The sequence below is a fragment of the Fibroporia radiculosa genome, assembly GCF_000313525.1.
Source record: "Fibroporia radiculosa TFFH 294 genomic supercontigs, scaffold1727, whole genome shotgun sequence".
Taxonomy (NCBI): Eukaryota; Fungi; Basidiomycota; class Agaricomycetes; order Polyporales; family Fibroporiaceae; genus Fibroporia; species Fibroporia radiculosa.
Genome location: NW_012133317.1, coordinates 18,268 through 28,455, shown reverse-complemented (window position 1 = coordinate 28,455; position 10,188 = coordinate 18,268). Strand labels below are relative to the sequence as shown.

Sequence of the window (10,188 nt, the reverse complement as noted above, 5' to 3'; positions counted from 1 at the left end):
CACCAGCCGCCGGCTTGTGGCTGTTTCCCCTGCGGCCGACTGTCCATCACTCTCTTTCGTCGCTCCCACTGTCTTTCACTTCATTTCCAGGCTGCCCTCGCCATTGACAGTGCGTACTCCGCCCACTAACGCGACCGACACACAATCTTCCTTGTTCGCGCTGCCATGTCGCGCTGGTTTTGCCTTTTGGGCGGTGTCATCTCGTTGCTGTCAACCGCACAAGCATTCTATCTTCCTGGAGCAGCGCCTCATGATTACACAGAAGGCGAGGTCGTAGAACTTTACGTCAATGCCTTGACCCCCATGCTGGGCGGATACGATAATGCGAAACTGGTATGTCCTGACCTGTTGGCCATATGCTATATGCGGTCTACCTCACAAACTCTTTGAGCGTAGAAATCTCTGATTAACTGTATGTCACAACGGTCTCATTTCCATCGTGTACACTGACTTCGAACAGATGACTACTATGACCCAAGGTTCCACTTCTGCACCCCAGAAGGGGGCCCGCGCAAGGAGCCCGAGTCTTTGGGGTCCATTCTATTTGGAGATAGGATATTCAACTCGCCATATGATGTAAGAGTGACTATCATGATCCCTCATATTACCTCACAATGCCCTAGATTAGAATGCTCGAAGACAATGGAACTTGTAGAACGCTCTGCAGGACAGAGATTCCAGCGCAAGATGCCAAATATGTCAACGATCGCATTCGTGAAGACTACGCACTAAATTGGCTAGTGGATGGTCTTCCAGCAGCTGAGATGAAGCAAGATATAAAGACCGGAGACCTATTCTTTGACATGGGATTCAATCTTGGGGATGATGAAGGGCAACAGGCGACTACACCCGCACTTCATAATCATTATGAGATTGTACTGAGGTAAGTAATATGGTGAGCTGTACATCGTATTTCATGGAATTACGACACACACAGATATCACACTCCTCGTCCCGGTGTGCATCGCATAGTAGGCGTTCTCGTGTGGCCGACCAGGTGGGGTCAGTGAAACATGCAGTTGTATGTCAGCGTTAATTTGGTGTGCTCTGTACAGCCATGGTGGTTCTCAGGATGCCACTACAGACTGCTCATCTGCGTCTGGACCACTCCTCCTGCGGGAAGATCAAAACAATTCCGTACGCTATACGTATCGCGTGATGTGGAATGTCAGCTGCAACCTAGCTTGCGTTGGTACCATCATCAACTGATCTTTGGTTGACAGGAATCTGATACTCCCTGGGCTACCCGTTGGGATAATTACCTACACATATTCGACCCTGTGCGTAGGATCAGTTTCTTCGTTCTGCACTGCTCCAACTTAGGTCCACGCAGCGCATACATTGGTTTAGCCTCATCAACTCAATTGTCATCGTAGTGTTCCTCTGCGTCATGGTCTCCATGATCCTGTTACGAACGGTTTCCCGAGATGTGAGCTCATTAGTATTCACCCGTGCTCCTCGTATTGAGATCTACCGCGCAGATTTCCCGTTACAATGCGATTGATTTGAGCGTGAGTCATCATTTTTATAGCGCGTAGGTAATATCCATTTGAAATTGTTTAACAGGAGGACGTCCAAGAAGACTGGGGATGGAAACTCGTGCATGGAGAGGTGTTTAGGTCACCACGTAATCCCATGATTCTATCCGTACTCGTTGGAAATGGTGCACAGTTGTGCGCGATGGTTGGTGTAACACTCGGTATTTGCATATTCATACTGGTGACCAATCTGCAATCGACTGATGTTTCCCTAGTATTCGCTCTTCTAGGTTTCCTGTCACCCTCTAACCGAGGTTCTCTCGCCACGGTCATGATGGTTTGTTGGACACTATTTGGAGGGTGAGCGTACTTCCGTGTACTTCATTATCCCTTCTAAAGGTCATGATAACCAGCATTGGTGGCTATGTGTCGAGTCGTGTTTATTCGTCTCTTGGCGGGAATGATAGGAGGAAGAACTCGTTTCTCACTGCAACCGTACTACCTGCGTACGTGGTCGTTGTGGTTCCTTGCAAGACGCTCCATTGTTCACATTCTTGTTAAACTTAGACTTGTATTTGCAATTGTCTTCTTACTAGACCTCTTTCTTATCGCGGCAGGCTCCTCTGGTGCAGTGCCCTTCGGTACGCATCCAACTCATGATGGTTGGACCTTTCTTGACATTGGCAGCAGGCACCATGCTGCTCATTGTTGTTCTCTGGTTCGGCATATCAGCACCTTTGTCTTTGGTTGGATCATTTTTCGGAACCAGACATGGAGTTCGTCTACTACGATGCTACATTCTGCGGCCGCTAACACCAAAATAGGGTATTCCACACCCTGTTAGAGTGAACCAGATCCCGCGGCAGATTCCAAAATCACCTAGATATCTTCAACCTTGGGTGAGTGGGGCTTATTTTCTGAGCAAAAGCTATAATAACGTCTTCAGGCTGCCACTCTCCTGGCTGGTATCCTACCATTTGGTGAGTTATTTAGCGTATCGGATATTGTGACCTCGACTTGAAATCTATTTTATAGGTGCTGCTTTCGTTGAGCTTTACTTTGTACTGTCGAGCCTCTTTGCCTCGAGAGCGTACTATGCGTTTGGCTTCCTAGCACTGACGGCCGGTGTTGTATCGCTCACCACTGCAACTGTGACAATTTTGTTCACCTACTTCATCTTATGTGCCGAGGAATATCGGTTAGTGATATATGCATGGATAATATCATCGCGTTGCATTAATAAATTGAATATGCTATTCAGATGGCATTGGCGAGCATTCCTAACAGGAGGCGGCAGCGCTTTTTGGCTTTTGGGATACGGTGTGTTCTACTGGGCGTCACGTCTTTCCCTAGACTCTTTTTCTAGTGTTGTTCTGTATATGGGATATCTTTTGCTACTTGCACTTTTGGATTTCCTTGTCACGGGTGAGTCTACAGCGACTGGTTTTGCCTTCGATTCTTATGATGCTTTTTAGGGACAATTGGATTCCTTGCGACGTACTGGGCGGTGAAGAGATTATACAGTGCGATTCGCATCGATTAGTTCCCAGTACCGTCTATTGGCTCTATATTAACAAAAGTAGTAGGGACTCTCGTTATCCTCTATTATTGCTATCAAATCCCATGAGTGCAAACCCCATGTGTGCTTAAGGCAACAACGGCCTGTTTGTATTTGCCGACGCGGAGTACTACTATTCGTCCATCGATTAAGTCCCTAATACTCAATGTCTGATTCGGATCTGTGACGGGTTGGTTGTTGAGATATAGCCCTTTCGCAGATATGAGTTGGCGAGCTGCACCTGCACATGCTGTTAGCGGACCACCGCACACATTTCACCAGCTAACATCTTACTATTTGAGGAGGTGATCTGGAGTCGCGTTGCCATCTTGGCCAGCGGAATGCCGAACAAATCTGCTTTGTCCCACGCGTGAAAGACAGGCAATCCGCGCAAAGCCTTCACAGCCTCCTCAGCCCTAATTGTTTTGCAGTCGTTGTCAAAGAGTATTGCGGTCGCAATTTCGGCTCGCTGAACAGCATCTCCTGCATTTGATGAATAAAACATAACAACGCTATGGTTGCGACGCACTGCCATGAACTAATTCTGTCACTTCACTGGCTAAAAGACGCTGAGCTATCCTCTTCTCTGGTCTTTGCTGAGGAAGTATTAAGCGACTTATCTTGAAAGCTTAGCGCCGGCAATGCTTACCTTACTCATGTGGAATGTCTCATCGATACGTGACATGGGCAACAAGGTGAACATTTTTAGATAACGGGTAGCATCTGCGTCCGGAGTTCTAAGGAAGAACTAGGCTCAATGAGTCAAGCAATGGCTACGCTTAGCACCACCGGAAGGACCTACCTGATAGAAGTCGAAGACGTTGGTAATAGTTTCATCAAGTGATACGGCATTGCCAGCACTTTTTCCGAATTTCTCGCCCGTCGCGGTGGTCAGGAGCGGGGTAACAATGCCAAAACCCTTCGCATTTCGACCCCCAGAATTGCTTGCGGCATTGACCCGATTGATGAGGTCGATACCCGCAACAATATTACCCCACTGATCTGATCCACCAATTTGGATATTGCAGCCTGCCGTCTCGTGCAAATTGAGAAAGTCGTATGACTGCAGGAGCTGATATGTGAATTCCGTGAAAGAAATGCCTTGCTGTGACTCAAGACGCGCTCGAACGCTATTCAATCAACATGAGAAGATGATGCATGCATGCCGATCGATAACGGACCTTTCTCTTCCCATCATAGAGTTAATTCTGCTGTGAATGCCTATTTTTCGCAGAAATTCCAACAAGCCCATATCTTTAGTCCACTCCAGGTTGTTCCTTACGTCCGGCTGCAAGAGGGGAGTTTGAGAAGGTTGCAGCCTATCCCGTGCATATTCTGTGGCTCTTGAAAAGAATCGCTGTATTGCAGTAGTAAGAGAGTGAACATTATGCTCGACAACCGACTCCTCGGATAACGGTCGCTCAGTTGAGCGACCAGAAGGATCTCCAATAAGACCTGTAGCTCCTCCTATCTGACAGATATATATATTAAAGAGCAATATTCACGCAAGAGGCGACGCACTAATGGTATAATCTGATGACCCCTTATGTGGAAGTGCAGCAAGCAGAGCAAAGGAAGGAGATGGCCGACATGTAATGATGTAGCAGTTGGGTCAACACCGGCGTAGACCACTTGGCGCGAGTTCTGAATCTCTAGTTTGAGTTCTTCCTGCCTGTCACTAATAAGAACTTTGTATGAACAGTTTGAACTAAAATCAATACCTTGTGATTTTGGATATGAGTCCTCGAGCAGTCAGGTCGTCGAGTACATCCCCTTCGATGTGGAATTGGCGACGCGATGTAACTTGTCTTGGTAGCGGCCTTAACTGACGAAACGTTCGAATGCCACAGTGACAAAGCTGCATCCCACACTTTGTACGATGTAGACGTGGTGACGGTGGCCGCCAGATTTCGTATCCCAATTTGGGACATAGATTGGATCGGGAAGCCAATAGCCTCGAGCGTTTACCTTTTTGTGATAATCTAAGTCAATCTTAAGCATCATACGCGTATCTGGTAGCCGACGGCTTTGTTTTGCTTGCAAGGACAAAACAACTTCCACCACGAACACCGCAGCCAGTCATCTCATATTTTCTGCCTCTCTTACACGACCAGCTTGAGGGATGGAGTTTGAAATCCTCGCGAAATGTAATACCACTCGTGCAAGAGTGTCTCGCATGAAATTGGAACGTAAGTCGCTCATAATTTGATACGCTGGAGAGCATAAATGGTCGCATAGATGGTGTCACAATGCTTCCAACGTTCATGCCTGTCGCAACTCAAGCAGCGATAAAGGGCTTGACCGCACATCAAGTTGAAGCACTTGGGGTGTCACTGATTTTGAATAACACGTATCACCTCAACCTGAGACCTGGAATTCAAGTTCTTAAAGAAGCCGGCGGTGCGCACGAGTTTCAAGGATGGAGACATAATCTGCTAACCGTGCGAATAAATCGAAACCTTTCTTTTCTCCATCATCACTAATTGGGTATAGGATAGTGGCGGGTTCCAGCTAGTGTCATTGAATAAATTCACGAAAATCACCGAAGAAGGCGCTCTATTTGCAAGCCCGTTCACGAGCGAACCAACAATGCTCACAGTAAGATCTTGTGTGTTACATTTTGACTCTGGCGCTTATGATGATCCTCGCAGCCAGAAGAGAGCATTTCAATACAACATGCTATCGGATCTGATATCATGATGCAGTTAGACGATGTTGGTGAGTGTTTGCCATATATTTTGTCGATCCAATCCCAAAGCATTTGTAGTCCATACTTTAACTGTAGGCCCTCGTGTAGGCGAAGCAATGTGGAGAACCATCCGGTGGCTTGATCGATGCATAGAATTTCATGAAAAGTCCGGAAAGAGACATCAAAATCTTTTTGCTATAGTCCAGGGAGGGATAGACCACGAGCTACGCGATCAATGCCTAGAGGAGATGATCAAGAGGAAGGATCGCGTTGCCGGGTACGCTATTGGTGGCCTTAGTGGTGGAGAAGAAAAGGGTCAGCGTTCTTCTAGATTGTATTGTGCGGCTGATTTATATCTAATCTAGATATCTTCTGGAGAGTGTATGCTTGAGCGCCTCCTCGCAAACACCATTTCACGCTCACAAAAGTTTAAAGGATCAAGCAATGTGCAGAAAAATTGCCTGAGGATCGTGAGAATTTGTTCCTTTCATTCGGATCACTTCTAATGTGCCTTGGACCCAGGACCTCGATATTCCATGGGTATTGGATTCGCTGAAGGTCAATTTATTTCAAGGTTCGACCATTCTAGATGCTGAGCAGACATTTCGTAGATCTTTTGGTCTGCGTAGCTCTGGGAGTTGATATGGTATGTTAGAGATACATTTAAACATTTACTGCTCGGCTATAACATGCCCAAGGCGGACTGCGTCTTCCCAACGCGAACGGCACGTTTTGGCGTCGCATTGACTTTCCAGGGTCCACTCAATCTACGTAAGGCCTTCACCACTACTGCTTGAATCCCTCCATACGCATCGGGTTGCAGGTTTAAGCAAACATGCAGAGGATATGCGCCCTGTAGACGAAAACTGCCCCTGTCCAACATGCGCGGACGGTACAAGTCGGGCGATGTTGCATCATATTATCACGATAGAGACTGCAGGAGCACACGGTAGGCCATTTCATCCAGACAACAAGCGCGCTCGGCTAACGTGTGATGTTTCGTTGTGATTGTAGCGGTCACACAACACAATATTGTCTTCCAAGCCCGAGTTATGGGTGGTGCTCGAGAAGCAATCATAGGTGGGACTTTCCCGGCATACCTGAAGAGATTTTTCGCGAGTTATTTCGGAGATGCCGGATACCCCGAATGGTGCGTGAACGCTCTCAGGAGCGTCGGAGTAGACTTGCTAGCAGACAAACCTGATGTACAAGTCATTCCGGGTGACGGTGCGAAATGGGAATATTCGGACACTACATAGTAGTAATATGTAAAAAAAATCGCCCGCCTGTCCACACCAATCTCATCGTTTCCCTTTTCTCCGACTGGGTCGCGCATTTTTGGCACGTCTGTTCTGTATCGTATTCCGTGATTTGCGAATTTGATCCACAGTCTTGAGCTCATTCTTGACTTTCCCTGAAAACTTTCCTCCAAACCGCCGACCAAGGGCCTTAGTTTTGCTCTTCTTGCCAGGGGAGAAAGTTTTCTTCGAAGACTCAGGGTCGTGTGACTCCACCTGGTGCTCCAGCTTTCTCTTCTTCTGTCTCATCTTGCGGTCGTAATCTATGCTGAGCTTATCTAGCGGCTTCGGAGCTGTAGCTTGCTTGTGCTTGAACTTCCTCCTCCCAGCAGCTCCCCGTGCTTCGGTTTCCTCCTCTCCCACCTTCGGCAAGCTGACGCGACTCCTCGCCTTCCATTCATCGAATCGACCACTGCGGTACGTAGCTGGTAGCTTGACGCCGCTTTCAGTGCGTACGAGCTTGACGTTGTCGGCGCCCTCCCCTGTGCCCTTTACGAACCTCTTTTTCTTCTTATCCCATTGCATTTCGCGACGTTTCCGTTCTCGGACGCCCTCATCACCGGCTAAGTCAAAGGTAACATTCTGGGCTTGTTCCGCGAAAGTAGCACCATCTCGGAGAGAGTACCTGACAATAAATCAGCACTGCGTCATTAAGCAAAATGTGTTTCAGAATCACCCTTTCTCTGTGTTAGCATCCTTTTGGTAGTGTGACATGTAGAATTCAGAGTCGCGGAAATTGTTCTTGCCGCCGCTGGAACCTTTTTTATCGAAGTCGAAGACAGCCTATGCAGCATATGCAGCAAATCAGATTATTTGAAGAGCACAAAGATCAATAGGAACGCACCGCAATTTCATCCTCATCTGCAAGTTCCATGCCGTCCGCATCTACCTGTGTGCCTATCTCCTCAACATCATCGAGGTCCTCCGTAGACAAAACGGCTGCAGAGGTGGAAGCAAGCGAAGCGCGATGCGCCGCTTTGCTAAGTGCCTTGCGTCTCTGTTTCATCAAAGCCGCAGTCTCGGTATTTCCCCTAGCACCAATCTCCAGCACAGTTTCCAAAGGTTTGAAAGCATTCACGGCCTTCAGAAGCGCCTTTCTCTTCGCCTCCCCGGCAAGCTTTGTTGAGACGTTGCTCCCGTCTTTACTGCGGAAGAACACGGGATGTATTCCTGAATCTGCGCCGACGAGTCCCCACTTGCCTTCCTTGATCATCTCCTTGGCACGCTTGTAGCTCACCTGGCTAGCCTTCCCTTTGCTGCGTTCGTACATACCGTGACCTTTCTTCATCACATCTCTAAGCGTGGTGAGGTTGTGATTGTCGTTCTCTAGCTTCCTGATGTATTCCACTTCCTCGTCAAGTTGGTCGCGATCAAATGGACCGAGGACGAAAGACTCGGTGTACGCCTGGTCCCCACCATCTGAAACCTCGTTCTTGATGGGATGGCCGAGGAAGAGCTGTAGATCGAGCAAATACGGCAGTTCAGAGTTTGTCACGAACGACCACGCCCATCCTTGCCTACCCGCACGCGCTGTACGGCCGACTCGGTGGACAAAAACTCTAGCTCCCTGCGGGAAATCATAGTTGACCACATTCTCTAGCACTGGTATATCAATACCCCGAGCAGCAACGTCAGTCACCACGAGGATGTTCGTGCGGCCTCGACGGAACTGGTCCATCTGCTGCGTACGCGCGGTCTGGTCCAGGGATCCGTAGATGTGGGAAACAGAATATCCAGCACTCGTGAGCAAATTTGTTAAGTATTCCACGTGGTGCTTGGTTGCGGCGAACACAAGAGTCTGATGAGGTGCCGTGACTTGCTCAGAGTACTTCAGTCTGGCCTTCCCCTTCTCTTTCTTGTCTTGAGTGCTGCTTGTGTCATCAATTGCAGCTTGCGGTGAGCCAAGTGGAACGCCGATGACGTCGCGAAGAAGAACCAACAGACATGCATCCTTTTCTGCCTGTTTCACTGAGAAGAATGACATCTTGAGGTCTGGGCTGATTTTCGACTCGGCGTCAAGCCGAACAAGTTTGGGATTTTGGAGACCAGCTTTCGCAAATTCGACGAGACTTTTCGGAAGCGTGGCAGAAAACAACAGGGTCTGTCGTGTCGCAGGAAGACGGTGTAGAATTTCAGTCAGAGCAGTCTCAAAACCCATCTCAAAAAGACGGTCAGCCTCGTCAAAAACGACATACTGCACAGACTTCAGATCCATGTTCATTTCAACAATCAAATGGAGCAGTCGACCCGGTGTTGCAATGATGCTAAACATTCGTGAGCACAGATATCATGAAGACAATACGTGAAATCGCACATATCAGGATTATGGGAAATCGTCTCGAACTGTTCGTCCATGCCTTCACCACCGACAATCAGACTCCAGCGCAGCCCTTGTCCCCTCTTCCCGTCCTCAGTATCCTTTCCATCACCGGCGTGACTTCCCTCGCCTGCATTCCATCCTCTGGCTAATTCCTTTCCGACCTTTAAGATTTGCAACGCTAGCTCTCGCGCAGGAAGCAAAATCAATGCTCGAGCACCGAAGGTCGAAGCGTGACGACCGCCCAGTCGCTGGACGAGAGGAACCATGTATGCAAGAGACTTCCCGGAACCCGTTCTGGCCATGCCAACCAGGTCGCGAGGAGGATTGGAAAGCAGGGCCGGTATGGATAGCCGCTGAATAGGCGTTGGTATACGAAACCCTTGCAGCGTCAGAGAGCGCAGAAGCCAGGGGTGAATACCTGCGAGATGCAGTAAGCAGACGGTTTTATTAAATGGCAGTACCACGCACCCATGCTCTGAAAGCTACCTCCGCCTACTTCTCCTTTAGCCATCTTAGTCTTTCCTTTGGTCTTCTTAAGCAAATCTGTTCCTCCTTTAACATCGCGTTTAGCGATGCTGCCCCTAATAAATTCCTGCAGTTGCTCATCTTCTTCCTCTTCGTCGTTGCTGCGCCGCTTTTGTGCGCTTTTGTGCCCGGCGAGAGCTGAAGAAATGTCGATCTCTCCATCCGAGTCCGAAGGTAACTCATCAGCTTCCGAAGCGGAGAGTGATCCCTCACTGTCAAAAATGAGAGAAGGCTTCCGTTTATCTCCTGCCATTAAGTAAGAGAAACAGCGAGTAGTGGAACTCCAACTCCAGATCAGACAGAGAATTTCAATGCACTAG

The 10,188-nt window shown here is 48.4% G+C and overlaps 4 protein-coding genes across 4 annotated transcripts; 2 read left to right on the top strand and 2 right to left on the bottom strand.

The window, feature by feature from the left end:
• Positions 1-165: 165 nt before the first annotated feature.
• On the top strand, positions 166-3,021 carry FIBRA_03165 (uncharacterized protein; the record flags this gene model as incomplete). Its single annotated transcript, XM_012325010.1, has 19 exons — positions 166-333; positions 397-412; positions 461-576; positions 624-883; positions 938-997; positions 1,056-1,167; positions 1,224-1,280; positions 1,334-1,429; positions 1,482-1,511; positions 1,567-1,699; positions 1,754-1,838; positions 1,892-1,984; positions 2,046-2,119; positions 2,169-2,254; positions 2,303-2,377; positions 2,425-2,458; positions 2,514-2,676; positions 2,740-2,903; positions 2,954-3,021. 19 exons carry the CDS (start codon positions 166-168, stop codon positions 3,019-3,021), a joined length of 1,890 nt encoding a protein of 629 aa, XP_012180400.1.
• A 71-nt stretch (positions 3,022-3,092) lies between these two features.
• FIBRA_03164 (uncharacterized protein) lies at positions 3,093-4,967 on the bottom strand (the record flags this gene model as incomplete). Its single annotated transcript, XM_012325009.1, has 8 exons — positions 3,093-3,277; positions 3,331-3,519; positions 3,566-3,632; positions 3,686-3,784; positions 3,839-4,166; positions 4,218-4,507; positions 4,558-4,704; positions 4,758-4,967. The coding sequence occupies 8 exons, from the start codon at positions 4,965-4,967 to the stop codon at positions 3,093-3,095; spliced, it is 1,515 nt and encodes a 504-aa protein (XP_012180399.1).
• Positions 4,968-5,285: 318 nt separating this feature from the next.
• FIBRA_03163 (uncharacterized protein) lies at positions 5,286-6,984 on the top strand (the record flags this gene model as incomplete). The annotated part of the gene is made up of 11 exons (XM_012325008.1): positions 5,286-5,477; positions 5,530-5,634; positions 5,688-5,754; positions 5,822-6,040; positions 6,091-6,106; positions 6,161-6,195; positions 6,248-6,283; positions 6,337-6,371; positions 6,424-6,496; positions 6,549-6,674; positions 6,740-6,984. The coding sequence occupies 11 exons, from the start codon at positions 5,286-5,288 to the stop codon at positions 6,982-6,984; spliced, it is 1,149 nt and encodes a 382-aa protein (XP_012180398.1).
• A 42-nt stretch (positions 6,985-7,026) lies between these two features.
• FIBRA_03162 (uncharacterized protein) lies at positions 7,027-10,121 on the bottom strand (the record flags this gene model as incomplete). The annotated part of the gene is made up of 5 exons (XM_012325007.1): positions 7,027-7,648; positions 7,700-7,806; positions 7,868-9,287; positions 9,338-9,761; positions 9,812-10,121. 5 exons carry the CDS (start codon positions 10,119-10,121, stop codon positions 7,027-7,029), a joined length of 2,883 nt encoding a protein of 960 aa, XP_012180397.1.
• Positions 10,122-10,188: the final 67 nt, after the last annotated feature.